Source organism: Polypterus senegalus, chromosome 2 (assembly GCF_016835505.1).
Source record: "Polypterus senegalus isolate Bchr_013 chromosome 2, ASM1683550v1, whole genome shotgun sequence".
NCBI lineage: Eukaryota > Metazoa > Chordata > Cladistia > Polypteriformes > Polypteridae > Polypterus > Polypterus senegalus.
In genome coordinates, this window is record NC_053155.1 from 122,872,065 (window position 1) to 122,892,324 (window position 20,260).

The 20,260-nt window shown below is 37.4% G+C and overlaps 1 protein-coding gene across 1 annotated transcript in view; it reads right to left on the minus strand.

The window, feature by feature from the left end:
* The window catches only part of LOC120523304 (collagenase 3-like), a 30,430-nt gene extending 14,308 nt beyond the window's left edge, over nucleotides 1-16,122 (minus strand). The window contains exons 1-7 of the mRNA XM_039744514.1: nucleotides 15,953-16,122; nucleotides 14,204-14,454; nucleotides 11,292-11,440; nucleotides 11,080-11,205; nucleotides 6,794-6,955; nucleotides 4,937-5,129; nucleotides 2,527-2,657 (exon numbers count right to left, since the gene is read on the minus strand). Coding sequence (XP_039600448.1) covers nucleotides 2,527-2,657; nucleotides 4,937-5,129; nucleotides 6,794-6,955; nucleotides 11,080-11,205; nucleotides 11,292-11,440; nucleotides 14,204-14,454; nucleotides 15,953-16,108 — 1,168 coding nt within the window. The 5' untranslated portion in view covers nucleotides 16,109-16,122. The remainder of the gene's footprint in view (nucleotides 1-2,526; nucleotides 2,658-4,936; nucleotides 5,130-6,793; nucleotides 6,956-11,079; nucleotides 11,206-11,291; nucleotides 11,441-14,203; nucleotides 14,455-15,952) is intronic.
* Nucleotides 16,123-20,260: the final 4,138 nt, after the last annotated feature.

Below are 20,260 nucleotides of genomic sequence, written 5' to 3' on the forward strand. Positions count from 1 at the left end.
ACTATTGTGATGGACGGCACACATAGGATGGGCCAAGTTTCCTTACCTTGATGGGAGGTGAGCCCTTTGAAAGCACAAGATGAAGGGCAAAGGATCGTTTGGGCTCAACCAGGAATCAGGCAGGAGATGCCAATATGGAAGTGGGTACACTGCTGTGCAAACAGGGTTGGACCAAGGAACAATACCTGGCTGCGAGGCTAGTATAATGGAAGAACAGCGTGACACAACCTCTCAGAACTGCATGCTCCTCAGAAATGGTAGGAGACAGCATCCTTGGATGACGCCACCTGTACAGACACCTGCAAAGCATGCTAGGAACTATAGTCCCATTGGGCTACTTTGAAAGATTCTATGGGTACTGCTAGGGGGTGCTGCGGGAATTTGTGATCCCTATTTTGCAGGACTGTATTTGACCCAGAAGTGCTACCAACAAGCAATGCCTTAACACCGGAAGTACAATCTAAGACAAAAGAAGCAGTTGGAGGGGTTGAAGGAGAAGGAGAAGAATGTGTGTGCTTTGTTGCTTTCAAAACCTTTTGTACGGTATTTGTGTGAATAAACCTTTTATTTTGAACCTGGGATTTGTGTCGTGGTGGTTGTGTTTTGGGATACGGGGTGCTGCAATGCATCCTAGTGGTCACACTGTCATCACACAAAATAGATTGGCCAACCGTCCAAGCTAACATTAATTGCATCAAATGTAAAATACTTTTTTTTCATCTAGTTAAGTATTTGCTATCAATTTGTCCTCAAATGAAACTGTACTGGCATGAATTGGCACCATATGTACTGCCATACTTATTTTTAGGTTATCTTTGGTAAATGACCCAAAAGTGTAGCAAGCAGGATACATTATAGCCAATGGGTATTCCCTGAATTTTCAACATTTATTCAACAGAATAAAAATTATTATATTTTACGTATTTGTCATTTGCGCTTATAGTTATGCCAATATGATTTCAGAATGACTGGCTTTTATTATGGCTTCTCCAGTTTGATTCATTCCTGGAATAACCAGTGTGTGTACTCTTAGTATTGAAGGTCATTTGGCTTTTGACTTTTAGCAAACTTCATAAGCAATTCCACTCTTGACTCTCCTTGCAGTTTTGGACCTAATTTTGGTGAGAGCACTTTTTTGTCTTGTGGCAGTTCCCCTTTCACCTTTGCTATCAGTTTTGCTTTTAAATTTTGAGTCTTTTGTAACAGACTTTTGGCTGTTCATCTTTTCATAATGTGAGCAGCTTTAAAATTCAGTTTAGTTTCTCTGACCTTCGATATTATCCCTCACTAAGGTTTCCTCAACAAACGCATATCTTCCTGTCTGGTTATTCTTCCCCTGCAGGTAGCAACTTTTCCTCTAGCCAGCAAGCAATTCACAGGGTCCGGTTGGAACAAAAAAAGCAAGTGGGCTAAGCCTATGCTGTGGTCCAGCAGACTATCCGGGATAAGGCAACTGGTATAACACAGAAAGTGAATTCCCATTAGTGATGAGCAAAACAGCAGAGTTTCTCTTGACATAGTTTTATAAAATTGCACCAAAGTTAATTTCACTTGCAATTTTGAAAATATGAAACACAAAACTCACCCAAATTATATTTTTGAGTTTTCTAAAGTTGTTTGGGGTGAAACGAAAGGAATATTGTCTCCTAAGTGTTATTCTGTATCCTGGCCTGCCATCCAATCTAACAGAGCTCCTTTCATGCAGATCCACTACCATCTGCAATAAATTTCCCTATCTTTAAACTGATTATCCAAGTCTGGAACCCTCTGGGGATTTGCTGGAGGCCTCGCACCCAGGCCAGTGATTTTTAGCAGAGAAGATGTACCACCAAAAAGTGCGTAGGTAAGTGCTCTCTATCTGTGATCAAGTTTCCAAACTCTTGACCGGAATAAATTTCCTGTGCTTTTGCATATTGAGAAGAAGGTTGTAGGTGAGGTGGAAACTTTATGTGGTAATGGCATGAATTTTGTTAGTTACAAAACATAACTTATTTCATGATGTTTTTTCTTTGCAAACATTGAAACTGTAAGTTTTGCTGCAAATTCAGCTTTGCGCGAGTCTTTTCATTTATCACAAGGTAGCATTATGATGAATATAATGTATAATGTAAATGATCATTGGTAAATTATGTTCTAGAATATCTAAAACAACATTTCAAAATCTATGCTTCTTCAAAGAGAAAGAACATAGAGACAACTCAATAGCTTTCACTACACCTGGGTATAACATAGGAGACGTACTGCTCACATCTCCAGGGACTAGGGTTTGTTTGCCAAACCCTAGCCAATACCAGTGTCTGGATAGGCCTTCTCTGCTTGTTGTTCCTTCTCACATATTAGTTAAATGAATTCCAGGTACCAGATTGTTCCAATATGACTAAGATGTGGGTGAGTATATCATGAGATGTGCTGCCATTCCATTTACAGTTGATACAACCAACCGTGGGCTATGATAGCACCTCCTAAAGATCATCTAATGGATAAAGTAGATCCAGAAAAAGGATAGATAATTGGATTAAGCATTACCTTGGAAAAGAAATGTAGTATCTTTAAAAGGGACTTCATATGCAGCATCAACAGCATTGATCTGAGGCCAAACAGATTTAACAGTGTTCAACTGAATTCCATTAAGTAAAGTACTTTTTTTCCAAAAGTATCTGTAGAATGAACAAGAAAGTTATTTGGCATAGTACTATACTTTTCAAATAATACAACCTTAAAATATTTTTATGATATACACATTTTATTGCTCACTATACAGAGTACAACGATTCCCAGATATCTTTTTTCCCTTCCACACCTCCATCAACTCCTCCAGGGGGGATACCAAGGCTTTCTCTGGCCAGATGGGAGATTTAATCTCTCTAGTATCTTTTCAGTCTGCCCCAAGCTCTCCTCTAGGTTGGACATGCTTAAAACATCCCTCCAGGGAGGTATCTAAGAATCACCTTAATCTGATGCCCAAACCTCCTGAACCGGCTCTTTTCAATATGGAGAACTAGCGGCTCTATTTTGAGCTCCTCTTGAATATCTATGCTTCTTACCCAACTCTAAGGCTGAGCCCAGGCAACCTGCAAAGGAAGCTAAATTCTGCCACTTGTATCCGCAATCTAGGTGTTTTGGTCACTACCCGAAGCTCATAACCATAAGTGATGGCAGGAGTGTATATCAACCGGTAGATCAAAAGCTTTGACTTTCGGCTCTTTCTTCCCTTCACCATGAGTAACTAGTACAACATCTCCATGACTTAAATGCCACTGTTGATCTACTACTCTCTTCTTTCCTGTCTCATGAGCAAGACCTTGAGATTTTTAGGTTTAAATCCAGAGGTAGGATATTGTCTCTGTAGGGTTTGCATCCTCTCCCTGTAGCTAAGCATAGGGTTGAGGTTTGGTAATTCAGGAAGTGTAAGACGTATTTGATACAAAATGGTAAAACATTAAAAGCTATACTCTTCATTGGAAATGACAAGAAATAATTTCAATTACTTATCATATATCCTTATTGGGTTTTTTTTGTCAATGAGAGAAAATGTAAAAAATATGTAAAATAGTACACCAAAATAGGTGTGTTCCATGAAACTAAAAGCATTGATTAAAGAAAGCATTAATTATAAGTCAGTAAAAAAAATGGCACACTTCATGAATTTTTAGTATCTAGTTGTATGACATTTACAGTCTAGTAAGCTTACAGATGAACAAAGTTTTTAATTTGCTTAATGGCAATGCATTTAAATTATTTAATGCACCTTCTTAGAACTATAATGAACTTACTGTTCTACTATAGATTTCCACACAGCCTGTCTTGCCTTCTTAATAGCTGACAAATTTCCTTTTTGTGTAATTGCAAGTTTGTACTGTTTACACTCAAAGGAACTCAAGTAACACATTTGTTCAGGGGATGAAAATACCACCACCCTCTTTGTTATATGTTCTATTTTACATCCATTAAAAAACAGCAGAAAGGTCTGTATTGTGTATCCTTTATGTTTCCAAGCTATCCCTGAATACACAACACATTTCAGCAGTTTCATGTCACACACACTCAATCTTTAAATGTTACACTTTCCTCTGTGTCCAGAGCCATAACAGAATTATTTATTTTTATTTTTTTTTTGGGAGGGGGCTACTTAAACATCACAAGTGTGCATGTAATTAAAGATTGTCTAAGTCAATCTGCAGTTAACTAGGACCACTAATGGAACATTCTCAGCATTGATTAAAAGACAAGGCTAATTCAAGTGACATTTACTCAGCTAACTCTGTTTCATTAAGTGTGCTTCATGAAATACTCTGTTGATATTCCAAAATAAAATGCTTTTATTTGTCAAAATAATCAATGGAGGAGAAAACCAATTAAGCAAATAAAAAGGAAAAAAGAAAAACACCAATGTTGCATTCACTATGCTGCTATCTCTTTGAGTTTAATTTCCTGACTACCTGAAAGAATGGCATTTTCTCTACCTTTCTTATCTTTCTCATTCTTCTTGTCCTGAACTCTCTTTGTCCCCCAAATTGAGCTATTGTCATAGCCGTCCTTACACCTTTACACACGCAAACTTCTTGCTTTGTGATGTTCTTAGACCCCATCCCAGTGTTACTTTAGAAACATTTCCAGAATTTCTTTCAGGGGCTGGTGCTGCAGGAACACCATTCTAGAGTTCTTTCTTGTTGCCTTAATGCTTCTGCACCCATAATGTATGGTATCTCTATAGATGCCAAGTCAGAGATAAGGGAAGCATAGTCCCATATCTGTTTTTCTGGGATCATGAATCTTCCAAGTAGCCAAGAGATATTCGTATATGAATTACAACCCTGTTCCGGGGTGATGGTGAGTTTGATGTTGTTATGCTGTATTTTTGTATTGATATTTTATTGTATTGAGAAAATTCCATGCAGCCAATGATATTATTGCAATAACAGTAAGTAATAGTTACCCATTTTTAAAGAAATAAAGCTCTCTTCTAATGCTTGTTGCAGCATCAAAGACGAGGTCCCTATTACACTGTTCTGGCACTGCTGGCAGAGTTGAAGCTGGGTCCCCTGGGTTGGGATTAGGTTTAGGATTTGGCTGAGGTTTAGGCTTCTCAGTTGGTCTTGCTGGTTCAGGCCTATTTGGCTGCCGGGAACCTTGGGAGAAAAATTCAAATATTTATTAAGTCATTTTCCTTTGCTTTTTATATTTTCTGTTAATATTTGAACACAATTTTTATATTATTTTTCTAAGGATTATGACTTAATGATCAGCCCTTGTACATTAACACTGCCTTCTTACCACATCACAATTTCACTGGAGTCACATAATCAAAAATGGTGTTTTCTTTTAGAAAATTAAACACACATAGGAAGGTAGGAGAACTCAAAATATTTAGGAAATATAAATTAATGAAATGCCCTCTCTCCAGATCTTCATGTTATAGGATGTCCCCGTCTATAAAGATGAATGAATCATCCACTTAACCACCTTCCAATTACTGTCAAAACGTGTCTCCCTAACAATCCATCAGTTACTCTGAATATTATTCTGACCATTCTTCCTCCTTACCAACTTATCTCTCACAATTCCCATAGACTTAGTAGGCCCTCTATATTAAGGCATCTATAGACCATATTTTGAATGTTTAGGGATGACTCTTTCTTGTAATCGCTAGAATCTCTCTATTATAAAGGGTCAGGTATCTAAAGCAGTTACTAAAATGTTCATTATTTTAAAGAAAATCATGAGCTTAATCCTCCAAGCTTGGGACTGCATGCTACCCCATACTGTCTGAAATTATCGGCATTCTTCCAGGCTTGCCCTAAAATAGTTAGCCCCATTCCGTTATCAGAAATAAATATTAACATTGTGGCGAATGGCTGGGGCTGTTGCCCAGCCGGGACACCCAAGAGGACCGGAGGAGGGCTTGCACCTCCTCCAGACCACGAGGGGGCGACTGCCCTGGTTGCTTTGGGGACCACAGGTGCAGGGCTTGGAAGCTCAATCCTGTACGGGCCCATGGTCACCACCAGGGTGCGCCCTGCTGCCGTTGGAGCCCTGGACCTCAGCACTTCCACCACACCCGGAATTGCTGGTGGGAAGAGGACCAGGGACTGGGACTGGGACCGCCACACTGCGGAATGCCGATGGAAGATTGCCGAGAAGCACCTGGAGCACATCCGGGTGACTATAAAAGGGGCTGCCTCCCTTCATTCAGGGCTAGAGTCGGGAGAGAGGAGAGGACTAGAGCTTGGAGAAGAGAGTGGAGGCGGTCTGAAGAAAGGCAAAGAGTGTGAGAGGCCTGGACTTTGGGGAAGTCTTGGTGTTCTGTGCGTGCACTTATTGAACCTGTAAATAGTAACTATTTGCTAGTAAATTAGTAAATAAACGTGTGGTTGTGCATAATACGATGTCTACATGTCTGTGTCCTGAGCTCGTTCCACAACATATAGTCTCTCTCTCTATCTTCCAGGGAAAACTAGATGTTTTCTCAAAAAGTGCAACAATATCAGCTGGTTTGGTGCACCTGGAGCAGTCATCTCCCGGTCACTCTACTTATCCACCTGTTCATTCCCATCTCTTTTCAGCTTTGCTTCATTTTCTACCTTAAACAAACACATATAACTCCCAGAAGATACTTCTCCTCAAACAGCTTTCAGAAACGTTTGCCTTTAATATCAGCAAGGCTCGTTTAGAAATCAGAATGGGGGACAGCTCCCTCAACCTCTTCCATGCATCTCTTACCTTCCCTATCACTGCTGTGCCTGTACCTCTTTCTGTACATCATTAATTGTAATAAGAAAAAAAATATAGGTACCATATAAAGCTTGCACACCAAGCCTATCATCTCTGGGCAGCTGATAGCCACGTGTGTCCACGTATTGATAAGTGGGATACATTAGTGCTGATGGATCCCTAGAATGATCCAGTCCAAGTGCATGACCAAATTCATGAGCTGCCACAAGAAGCAAGTTTATTCCTGAAAAGATGAACAAAAAAAATTGAAAAGGAACAATGAGTCAGAAAAGTAGGATTTTAGTGAGGATAGTAATTCAACTTTCTTTTTGAGCTGTAACCCAGCATAGAATTAAGCAGCTAAGCAAATTTGTCGATGGATTATTTACAAAGATCTTTCAAAAAAGGACAACAATTATTATCCATTAATGGATTATTAAACTAGCTTAATCCAGCTCATGGCAGTGAGAGCCAAGATTGATCCTGGATGCAAGTCAGGAACTAAACATGGCTGGGTCACCATTCAAAAAAATGTCATCATACAAACCCCCTTAAGTGCTTGTGGGGAGAAATGGAGTACATGGAAGAAACCTCATGCAAACACAAACTTCATGCAGATAGTGACCCAACTATTCATATTTGAGTTTGGAGAGAGGTTTTTAAGCTATGGCATATCATATTTGAGGTAGCCTGCTGCCATAAATGTATGACTGGAACTTGAAGGGGGAAGACACATGTTGAAAAGGTTTATTTTTTTATACTATGTTTAAACTGAAAGCTTTTCTGATTAGGCCTTAAAAATACCATATTTTTTCAAATTATGCATAATTGGATTTTACAAAATTAAAGTATAACTCAGAAGAAGCATTTACAGTATTTAAACTTTTGGCGGTTGATTAAAATTTATTTCCTTAATAATAATAACTAAATACTTAATAGTTTCTTTTATTGCATTTTACTACTGCATATTGCGTGGTGGGTGGTGTGGACTTTATCATAACATCTATGAAGCGCTTCAGCATAACCACATTGCTAGACAGACGCTTATGATCCTTAAATACCAGAGTGTTTATTTTTTGTTTTGCTGTGTCTATGAGCTTGCAAAGCACTGACACTTCCTTCAATTTACAGAGGAGTAAATTAATAATACAGATTAATTCATCACTAAAAACAAGTGCAAGCTCCTTGAATCGTACTGTAAGGTTTTTTTCTTTTTTTTCCTCTCACTGCATGTCTTCTTTAACTCCATCTAAGCCTTTTGAGCTATGTTTTCAAGCATCTCTAGCTATCTCTACTGCTTTTTCCAAACTCAAGCCTATTCTGTCTAACCACCTCCTGGAATCAGTAATCCATGCATTCATTACGTCCCGGCTTGACTACTCTAATTCCTGCCTTTTTGGTATCAGTAAAGCCACTCTTTCTAGACTCCAACTAGCTCAAAATGCGGCTGCAAGGCTTCTAACTGGAAATAGCAGAATCCAACACATTTCACCGATTTTAAAAACCCTACACTGGCTGCCGGTTAGATTTAGAATCGATTTTAAGATTCTCCTCCTAACCTATAAGGCATTAAACGGTCTAGCCCCCGCCTATTTGAGTGGCTTGCTCCATTGTCACAATCCCCCTCGTGCTCTTAGATCCGCAGATCAGCTGCTCCTAACCGTTCCCAAGGCACGTTTTAAAGCTCGTGGTGAAAGAGCTTTCTCCGTCTGTGCACCCAGGCTCTGGAACTCCCTGCCCTTAGTGGTTAGGTAAGCCGCTTCAGTCGCCACATTCAAATCTCGCCTAAAAACGCACTTCAGGTCCCCTGACCTGTTTTTAGTATCTCTGTTTTAATTCTCTCTTAATGTTTGTTTTTAATATTTTGCTTTTAGTCCTGCTTGTTGTAACTGTACAGCGCTTCGGTCAGTTGTAATGCTGTGTTTTTAAGCGCTCAACAAATAAATATGGTATGGTATGGTATTAAAACTGTAATGCACAATGTTGGCTTAGGGGAGGCAGGCTGACGCATTGACTAGTGCTCTTCTGATTGTTGTCTTTGTGGAGTTTGCAGATTTGTTGAAGTCTGTTGTGTTGTGTTTTTTGCTGGTTCTCCAGTTTTCCTCCCTCATCCCAAAGGCATGTGTGTTAGATCAATTGATGATGGTAAACTGAACCAGAATGAGTGTCCCTGCTAGAGTTGCATCCCATTGAGGGTTGGATCTTTGACTTGCATTTGATGCCACTGGGATATATTCTGATTCCTGTGAGATAGGATTGCTCACCTTTGTGTCACCCGCCTCATATTTCAGAGAGCTGAAACATCATGTAAATGTTACCACACAGCGCCAGAGCCCTGGGGTTTAAATGTACCCAGTTCCCAGAATTAGATTAACTGGTGAGCCTAAATGGCCCTATGTACTGTATGTGTAAAGATGAGTGGACCCTGTAATGGACTAGTACTCCGTCCATGCTTATAATCTTCACTTGCATCAGATGCTGTCAGGATTGGCCTGTGCTCTGCCTCAACTCTAATACAGCATATTTCAAAAATGATGGTTGAGAATTATTTAGAATATCATTTAAATGTTGTTTAAATTTGGTTTTAACTAAACAGGGGTAAAATTAGCCGTTATTATTTTAAAATAAAAACCAACTGATAATACTGGACAACACATTTTTTCAAAAGATTTGCTTCCTGAAGATTTGTTAATGATTATGCTAGATAGCTTGAGGCTAAATACAATTGTAATCCAGTATATAAATGTAATTTAGATTGATTGTATCACATAGGAATTTAGAGAAGTATGAAATGAACTTATTTTTTTTTTAATTACCTTTTTTAATTAGAATTTTTGAAATACAAATCACTGCGATGGGTTGGCGCCCTGCCCGGGATTGATTCCTGCCTTGTTCCCTGTGTTGGCTGGGATTGGCTCCAGCAGAACCCCGTGACCCTGTGTTTGGATTCAACGGGTTGGAAAATGGATGGATGGATGGAAATACAAATCAACTGATAATACTGGACAACACATTTTTTCAAAAGATTTGCTTCCTGAAGATATTTTTAGTGATTATGATAGGCAGTTTAAGGCTAAAAACAAATGTAATCCAATATGTAAATGTAACTGAGACTGACCGTATTATGAAGGAATTTAGAGAAGTATTAAATTAACTTTTATTTGGTTTAGAGTGTTAAATCAGTTAATTATGCTGATGCATTACATTAGTTGTACTGAGCTAAAATGCTTTGGTGTTGTTTTTTCGTATTTCATTGTCCACTAATAGTCGACCATCACTTATGTATCCCACTTGTCCCAATACTGCTTTTCCATCATTGCAATGTCCTGGTGAAATCTTTCACCACGTCCATCACTGTCTGCTCTTAAGAAGTCCAAGAGCGAATGCAGAAAATGAAATTTTTAGCAACATGTTGCACTTCCTAGTTTTGTGTGTTTCAGACATGTTCTTAACCAGCCGGATGTAGTTTGGTGCTCTGCAGTTGCTAGAAACACCCTCAACAATATCCCTGAATGCCTCCCATATGATTTCTTCTGGTCACACCAGCAGATCTTTGAACTGCTTGCCAGTGATGACGTGTCTGATTTGTGGACCAACAAATATGCCTCTCTTAATCTTGGCATTAGTTATTCTTGGAAACATCTGACTCAGATATCAAAATCTTTCACCTTCCTGGTTCATTGCATTTTCAAAAATTGTCATCAGTTCAAGTTTTATATAAAGAGGAAGTAAAAATATCTTTGTGGGGTTCAACAAGTGGTTTATGTTCTGCCCTGGAACAAAATGCGTATGGAGCAGCCAGGTTTTCTTAATGTAATGAGATTGTTTAGCATGGCAGTCTCATTCCCAAATGAAACAAGAGTACACTGATATATCTGAGCTGTGTTCCTAGTAGCCGTGTCACTATTTTCAGATCACCACAGATGTGCCAGAAATAGTTGTTTTACTATATATGTATGTCTATAATGTGAGAGAAACTCACAAAAATGGATGATTGCAATAAAACAATACATAATAGGGAAATTTAAAGGTAACTTTTGTAATTAGCAGGCCAAAAATTATAAAATAACCTCCACATGGGTTCAGGAAGCAAAATCTTTGTTGTCCACTAGAAGTGTGTGAATAAACTGATGATTAAGTAGGTTCTGAAATGAATTGCAGAACAGAGCTAGCATTCATCCAGTACCCTTAATCCAGTTTGGGGTCGTGAAAGCAGCTATCATGATTAATATTCACAGTATGCTGTTTTGAACATCATCTTTAATTTTTAACTATTTATGTTCTCCAAGCACCTTTTTACATTCCAAAATGCAGTCAAATTTTTTAAATAAGTGAATCAGTTTATGTTATACAATACACAGCTCCTACCTCGAGGAGTCAAAGTCCATGTTTCATCTTCATCGAAATGAGTATCACCACCTTCACTAGGTCCAGGTGAATTAGCATGTGCCAGCGTTCCATGAGGCCCATCAAAAGGATAGAAATCTCCATGAGCTGCCCAAAACAATTAAAAAAATTACTAATTAAAACTACTAAAAAAGCTTTCAGGTTCCTAATAGGATTTTTTTTTTAATACACACCTCCTGCCTTAAAAAGGATCATGATGTCTGCAGTGCCACTGTAGATCTGAATGAAGTTTAGTGGAATAACATCACTATATAATTTGAATGCTTGAGCGATGGCAGTATCCACGTCTCTTTTATTCAAATCTGTGGTATACTGGGTGATTCTGTTAAGAGAAATGGTAAAGAAAAATGGCTTACATTAAATTGGAATGGCTGATTCAGAGGGCAATACAGTATAACCCTTTAGAAGGAGAAATCTATTTTTAAAAATTCTAAAGTGTATTACAATACTTTGTATTCAGTACTTCAATCCTTACAGAATGCTGGGATCAATTATCCATCCATCCATCCATTTTCCAACCTGCTATATCCTAACACAGGGTCACAGCAGTCTGCTGGAGCCAATCCCAGCCAACACAGGGCACAAGGCAGGAAACAAATCCCAGGCAGGGCGCCAGCCCACCGCAGTGTATAAATTATGGATTTGTTTAAATTTGCTGGCTTGAAACCCCAGCATATAATCTCAGTGCAGTAGAGAAAGGTTTCAATTGGATTTCAAGTGTCGATATTTTATATCTTATGTTCTACCATCTTTAGTTGGTTTGTGGAAAGATGAAATTAATTATTTCTTGCATCATTTACAGTAGCTGTATTTCTTTTAAAGAAATTTAATGTCCTCATTTAGTCATCTGTTTTCATGGAATTTGTATGTTCTTCCCGTGTCTGCATGGGTTTTTTTTATGGTTTTGCTACTTTTCCTCCTACTTCCCCAACATATGCAAGTTGGGTTGGCTAATAATTCTATGTGGACCCCACAGGAATACTATAACTGTACTTTGCAATGAATTGCTGTCTGTCTGGAGTTGGTTTCTGCTTTGTGTCCAATGTTGTAGGATACACTCTGGCTCCCTGTATCCCAGGATGAAACAGGTCTGATATGCAAGAATGTATAGATGGACAAATATTGAAGAGAAAATTAATAGAACAGGCACTTATGTAAAAGATATACTAAATGAGCTACTTGCTAAAAGCAAAAAGTTTAGATTCTTTTCTTCAACTTTTCTTCAGTGTGTGAGAGATCTTTAATCATTTTTTGCAAGTTTTAATTACCCTTATGACACATGTGTTAAAACACACTGTTGTGTTTCAAGACAGATTTCTATAAGCAAATGAAAAAGAGTATGTAGCTCTATGTAGCTGTAGTAAAAGTTGGTATTACATATAAATTGCAACAAATGACACATTGAACACTTTCTCTTGATGAATAACATGAAAAGTGTTAAAATTAGAATACAATTTCAAATATTTTCTTTCCAAATGTTGTGAGACACATATGATTTAAGCCTACTATACTGATACCACAATGTCCTTTACACCTTTCAAGCCAGACAGGCTACTGTTTACTACTCAATGTGGATTTCCTGTTGTTAACGCTGCAAAAATTTATTAAACATATTTGTGTGTTGTTTGTATTGGTTTGTATCACGTTTGACATTGAAAGTGGTTGCACACAAGCCACACATATTCACTTTGCTTATGTCACGCCATCCTGTTCTGTCCACCATAGTTAATCAACTGCTTCTCACTTTCGAAATATTGTAGATTTATACAGTAATCGTTTTTCACAGCACAGCATTTTATACCTATCAATTCAAACACATTGCAAACAAGCAAAGCATCGTAAAAAAGCATGTGTGCCTGCTCGATCTAAAAAGAAAACAGAGGAAGCATCATTTCAGCTCGGTTGGGTTGGGTCTACTGACGGGGCTGAGAGTGTTTCATTCTGCAAATACCTGCCCAAAGAACAGGACCTAAGAAATACTTGGTATGTTCACTGGGTTTGATGCTAATTTAGTGTTTCCAGCATTGTTTCAATTGCTGAAAATCAGTGCCACATTGTGTATATCAACAGCAACTACTGAACTCAATTTCGAAATTTATGTGGACAAAAAAATGACTCACTGATTTGATTTACCAAGAACGATATCACCACTAATAAAATTCAAGTCATCGCAACCTATCAAAATGTGATCTGAATGGAAAATGTTTGCTATAAAACCCAAAAGTTGACAACACATAGAAAGAAAAAGAGTTGTATAAACTTTTTGAGTTTTTTTTCTTACTGAAAGATCTTAAAACATACTCTATACTGTAGTATTTAAAATCATTTAACATTTTAGTTCAGACTTCGTGATTGTATTAATTTTACCTTTCTGTGTTGAGAGTCTAATGCACAAGAAAGAATGGTGATATATGGTCCAGATCATTGGTTCTATCAGCTTCCAAAATATTTGACCCACAATGAAAGGAAAAAAGTTTTGATTTGACGTGAACTCTTTCTGTTATAGTTCTTGGAAGTTCCTGTGATATTCCATGGAACTAGATGGATATTCTTTTATTTGCTCTTTAGTCTTATTAAGATGTGTTATATTAGGAAAATAAAGTATATGCACATTTAAGGGATTGTGACATTCCTTCTTATAATCTAAAATAGTCAGCAATGATGAGCAAAACATTTTGTTTTTTCCATAAAGATACAAAGCTGTTTCTTTAGCTAAATGACCATATTGAAAGTTAAAGCTGCTTGGCATGCAAAGGCTAAGTTGTTGTAAAATTGAGTATCTTATGCTTATTTATATTCCATTTGTGGTAGTTCTGATAGTCAATATCTACAGGCCTGCAACTTGGGCTCTGTCTCTTCTCCCAGTGGGGTTCTCAAATGTGTTAATTTTAGGTCATTCTAAATTGACTCTTTATAAGTGGGTATCTTATAAGGGATTACCACTCCATTCAGTGTGCTTTGCCCCTTGTGTGCCTGAATGAGCATCTGAATCCCATCAACCCTGTAAAATATACGAAAATTAGAAAATGGATAGGTGGGTGAATAAGTAACAACAAATATTTATTATGCGACCTTTGGCCTGTACCTGTAGGTGATGTCAGTCTTTCCCCATTTGGGCTGCCCATAAAAGTGCCCGTATCTATTAATATCAGGGACACCACATCTGGGTTTCTTCATCACATCTAGTGTTGTTTTGTCTAAGTTTCCTGTGACCTTAAGCCCGAAAAACTCTTGCATTTTCTCCAGTTTGTTCCTCAAAGACGTTTTCACCAACTTTCGAAACTTAGAAGTGGGCATCTCCGCTGAAGAATCACCAAAGTAGCGCGTCAGAAAACCCTGGGCAAGAAAAAAAAAAGAGTGAAAACCATTTTACCAAGACATGGCTAATGTCCCTGTAGAGAGAGTCAGTTGTAGCCAGTCAGTTTATTGTACATTTGCAGACTATGCTTTTGTTCATTCAATTTCCGGATTATGAGGAGGCTGGTGCCTATCTGAACATAATTAGGTGAAAGGCAGAAACCAGTTTTAAAGGAGGCAAGTATATCACAAAGCCCATTCATGCATAAACCTACCCTGGGCCAACGTAGAGGTGTCTATTAACCTAACATTCATTAACCTTACATGAAGTTTAAGAAAATGTATTTGGACTTGGGGACAACATGCAAATTCTAAAGAGGCAGTGGACATGGTTATTACAGTTAAATTAATTTTAAAAAAATTCATAAAATCCTTTAAATATGAGACAAAGAAGAACAATAAAGAACATTTTAATACATAATCATGTCAGCATCAAGAAAAGAATATGACTATAGACTTACTGATTGATATAAGTAAGTAAAAATGCTTGCACCATTACATTTTTAATTTCTAATCACTTTTCTTTAATGTGCAATAGTTTTATGTTTCATGCTTGTAACTGTTTTTATTAACTTGATTTTATTTTTATTTGTCATTTTTTTTTAATTTATTGTAATACTTGACCACATTGCAAATGAGGGTTTCCCTCAGTGAATTATGAGCTTAAATAAACGTTTGAAAGTCTGTCTTAAATTTTGCTGTGTAAAAAAAAACTTACAAATATGAAAATATATTTAAAAAAATTATATATTAAAAATATGTTATAAAATACTTCAAGGACAAATATATTACAAATATATACAAATATATTATTTATGTAAAATACAGAAATTACTGCCATTTTTGCATATTACAATATATTTTCTGAAATATAAAATATTTATATCTTAATTTATTTTAAAATGTTAGTAATGACATACTGTAAAATATACTTGAGAAAAGTATTGCAATATGTTTTAAATTCTAGTTATAATATGCTGTGTGATAAAGTTTTGAATTTACATTTCAAGATACCTGTCACTTTTCTATACTGCAGTATATTTTAAAAATACACATTAACCTTACAATGAAAATATAATCCAACAGCTGTTGTTTCTTATATTCATATGCATTCAAGACTAAATCACACCATGAAACAGCACAATTTATAAACTCATTATAAACCTAATACAAAGGTGAAAAGATAAGGCAAGAATAATCTGTGGGCACACAGAATATTACGTGTCTTAAACACAATGCATTAGAAAATATGTTACTAAGGAAAAATATGTTTCTTCATATTTCAGATTTAATTTTAAAATATATATTTAATTTATGTCACATTATATTCAATGATATGTCCGCATATTTTCTGTGTATTTTGCAGTGTAACTTTTATAAGGACCATTTTTCATGTATAAAAAAAATCCAGACTTACTGCATTTTTCTGTTTTATGAATAGTATAGTTAAAATGTATGTAAGCTGTCTTTACAGTACCTTTGCTTGGTTGAACGTTTCATTGCTTAGTTGGCTGTCTCCACCAGGCCAAATGGAGCCTTCTTCTTCTGAAAGGTGACTTGCATACACAGGGGCAGAAAAAACTGTGGCTGAATTGGTTAAAACAAGAAAGATGAAAGCTGTGACAGCATCCATCTCTATCTGCTGTGTCAAACTCAAGTAAGCTCTTTTGGTGTAGATTCTATATAAAGTGTTACAGGTAGGCGTACCCTGCGTGATGAAATCACTAAAGAATTGAAAGAAATATTTAACAGACAAAAAAAGCAGATGTATGCAGGCTTTGAGATGTAGAGATGGCCATTATTTACTGTAATGCGTGCTAAAGGATGCACATTCTTTGATGTGTGCCCACTTGCCCGGCCATTGAAGTCTATAGAAAGCATCTGCATTCCTATTCCTTATACGAACCCCTCCAAACGCCCCCCCCCCCAGGCTAAGAGCAGTCAATAAGGATATTCATCTCTTAGTTTTTGAAATGCTCTCAGTTGTTGTGTTATGCCTCACAAAAACATCCCAGCAGGAAAGGAGTTTCAATGACAGTAAGTTGTCCCTCAGGGTTTATTATTTAATTGGATATGTTCCATCATCTCTATAATTTTTTCTGATATTTACACAACACCAAAGCCAAGTAAGCTAATTTCCAGTTGTTATGTCACACACACATTTGATGGAGAAATTTCAAACCTGCAGGTAAGACAAAGCAACATTGATAGAGTAAAAGTAAACACTCAAGATTAACTTCTTCATAATTTAGTAGTTAGCACTACGGTCGTACAGTGTTTGGTGTAACAGAATTAAAAGCACATCTAATTGGACAGATTTATTAATTAAGTGTGGCCCAGATCTAAGCCAGTCTTTTTAAAATGGCAAAACAAGAAGAATTGTCATTGTCTTTAGCTAAGGTTGTTACATAAAGATTCATTAACCTTTTCACTAAGATCTTTTAAGGACAATACCAAAGTTATAGTTGAAACAAAATAAAATTCAAACCCACAATCTTTATCAATATGTATTTTGTTAATTTGTAGTCTTTTGGTATTTTTTTCGCGTTTTCCTCTATCATGTAAAGTTCAGAAGCTAGGAGATACTTTACATGCTTTAATGATAAAAATAATAACTCTCTCTCTCTCTCTATATATATATATATATACATATATATATATATATATAAAATCCCATGCCTGTCTGTCTGTATGTCTGTATGCTTTTCATGAGAGGTTAGGAGCATGCGCTGATACAGCGCATTGCCGCACCCACCACACGACAAACCAACTCAGGATTTAGATTAGGACCCGAGTGCAGCCATGCAATGGGTGACACCTCAGCACCACACTAGTTCTGATGGAGTGAAACAGTGTGAGGTTTTTTATGGTGCCTGGAGTGCCAATTCTGCCACCAACCCCCAAGTTTTTCCTTGCAGGTTGGAGGGCCTACATACAGGGATGGATGCAGATTAACATCATACCTAGGGCAGAGCAATTGCAGGTTAAGGGCCTTGCTCAAAGGCCCAATGAAATAGAGTAACTTTTGGCATTTATGGGATTTGAACTGTAAAAACAATTGCCAGTGCACATCCCTAGCCTCAGAGCCACCACTCCACCCATAATTTTCACGAGAGATCTACTTAATGGATTTAGATTGGGTTTTTTCTATAATTTGCTTGAACATTTCAGTTGAGTTTTGCGACTTCTCTCAGATTTAGATTGGGTTTTTTCTATAATTTGCTTGAACATTCTGGTTGATTTTGCGACTTCTCTCATCCATCACCCATCGTGTGGCTGCACTCAGGTCCTAATCGTGATCCTGAGTTGGTTTGTCATGTGGTGGGTGTGGCAATGTGCTGTATCAACACATGCTCCTAACCTCTCTCTCTCTCTCATCCCGCTAAATATCATAGTTTATAAATATCATACCTTGCCTCCGCTTAGCTAGCAATACCTGTTTGTTCAGCAGGTATTATCATCTAGAGATTGTTATGGAGTAACATTGAAATTTTTGAGAGAGCGATCAGATCTGACCAGAGATATCACGGCCACGTTCTTTTCTTCCCACACAGGGAACGATCTCCTGTCAGAGCTGAACATGATCAGATATAATGCCAACGTTTGATGCTGGAGTGTACCTACCTTCCGCTTGACCAGACTTACATATTATTTTTTTTTTGATTTTTAAAGTTTGTCCTGTTTCACCACTACATGGGTGGAACCACTGGGGAAAGCTAGTTAAATGATAAAAATAAATAGAAATAAAAGTAAACTAATAACGTTTAGTTATTTTATTGCAAAACCAGATGCAATAAAATAACTAAAAATCCATGCCTGACTTACAGTTTCCTTAAACTGGTTTTACATCCTGGCCTCTTCAAAGTCTGTGCTACGTAAATGTTCTTTCAGTATCTGTGTGTTTTTTTCTCCTCGTGCTCATGTTGTCTAATCACATGTGAAAGATGCATTGATTAATGACTGGGGGCTCTTTATTGGCTAGTGTGTGAGAGAATGTGCCCAGCAATGAACTGACATCCTAGCCGTGTCCTGAACATGCCCTGTGCCCAATTCTGCTGACACCTGTAACAGAAAGTCTGTAATGGACAAACATAATTCAAAAGATGTATACATTTTCAGATTCCGTTTATTCAGGTCAATAGTCTAGGCAAGTATATTAAGAATAATTGTAAAAAAAGCTGTGCATCCATTTTCATAACCTCCTTATTCAGTTCAGGGTCACACAGGAGGAGGTTCTCTGCTGGCAGCCTTAAATGTAAGGTGGGAAAAAAAATCACTTTTCACATTTCATCAGTTCATTGTAAGCACATTCACCCACTCATGTCAGGCCAATTTGTAAGCACCAATTATCCTAACCTTTGCATCTGTTGGATGTGGGATGGAAGTTAAAGCATTTGAAGAGAAACTTAGAAAGGCATGTGGAGAAAGTGGAAATACCTTGTAGGTAGTGCCTGAACTGAGGATTTGGACCCAAGAACAAGTGACCACTATTAACCAACAGTATATCTAAAATCTAATCTTAAGCACTTTGTTTTCTCAGCAGATTGAATGAGTAACACTTTAGATTAGGTATTACCAATAATGTATCTATTAGTCATAAAGTGTTATGTAATAGGGCAGCACGGTGGCATACTGGTACCGCTGCTTCCTCGCAGTAAGGAGACCTGGGTTCGCTTCCCAGGTCCTCCCTGAATGGAGTTTGCATGTTTTCCCCGTGTCTGCATGGGTTTCCTCCGGGTTCTCCGGTTTCCTCTGACAGTCTAAAGACATACAGTTTAGGTGCATTGGCGGCCCTAAATTGTCCCTAGTGTGTGCTTGGTGTGTGGGTGTGTGTCCTGCAGTGGGCTGGCGCCCTGCTTGGGATTTGTTCCTGCCTTGCGCCCTGTGTTGGCTGGGATTGGCTCCAGCAGACCCCTGTGATCCTGTGTTAGGATATAGCGGGTCGGAAAATGACTGACTGACTGTTATGTAATAAGACTTATTTTGGCCCTAAAAACAATTCTAATGCATCAGTAAACCAGTTATTCATTTCTGTGCAGTGTGGTATATTAAGAGGTTGTCAAACACTAGTAAAATCTTCTTTGTCAATATGAGAGCTTCATTTGGACGTATTAAGCATTAATAAAAGATTGACAAGCCATATACTGAAGTATGCAATATTAAGAGACATATTATGTCCTACTTGAGCCACCAAAGTGATTTTACTACATCACTGTAAAGCAGAGATGAATAACAACTTTATTAATACTTTTTAAGTTTGACTAATACAAAAAGAAGCCTTTGTTAGTGTCATGTTACATAGCAGTATAGGTAGTAGCTAATCTAAAATGTTTTGGGTAAAATGGGAAAGCTGTTTATTGTATTTGGTTAGTTTTTTTTGTAAATGTGGTAATCCTTATGTACTGGATGACTTGCTTGAGCCTATCTATGAACATCACAGTAATCCATGCCTCTTATGTTAATGCACATGAGCACTGTTATCAATTTTTAATTCACAGATAACAAACCTCCTAAATTTCCCAACAGTTTCCACAGGGACCTACTGGCCCACTCCTATGGTATTGATGAACAATGATAGGGTGATGACAAAAAACTAAAAAGTGGTGACTACCTCTGCCAAAGAGCTTTCTTTATCTAATCTCCTGGCCAAAATTCATCCTGTCTTTACTCCATCTGAAATGAGGTGAAAAACATTCAGAATGTATAAAGCACAGAGTGGAAAGTGGATAGAAGAAGGCTGTATTTATTAATAAAAAGTGGGCTAAGTCCCATTGAGTACATTTTG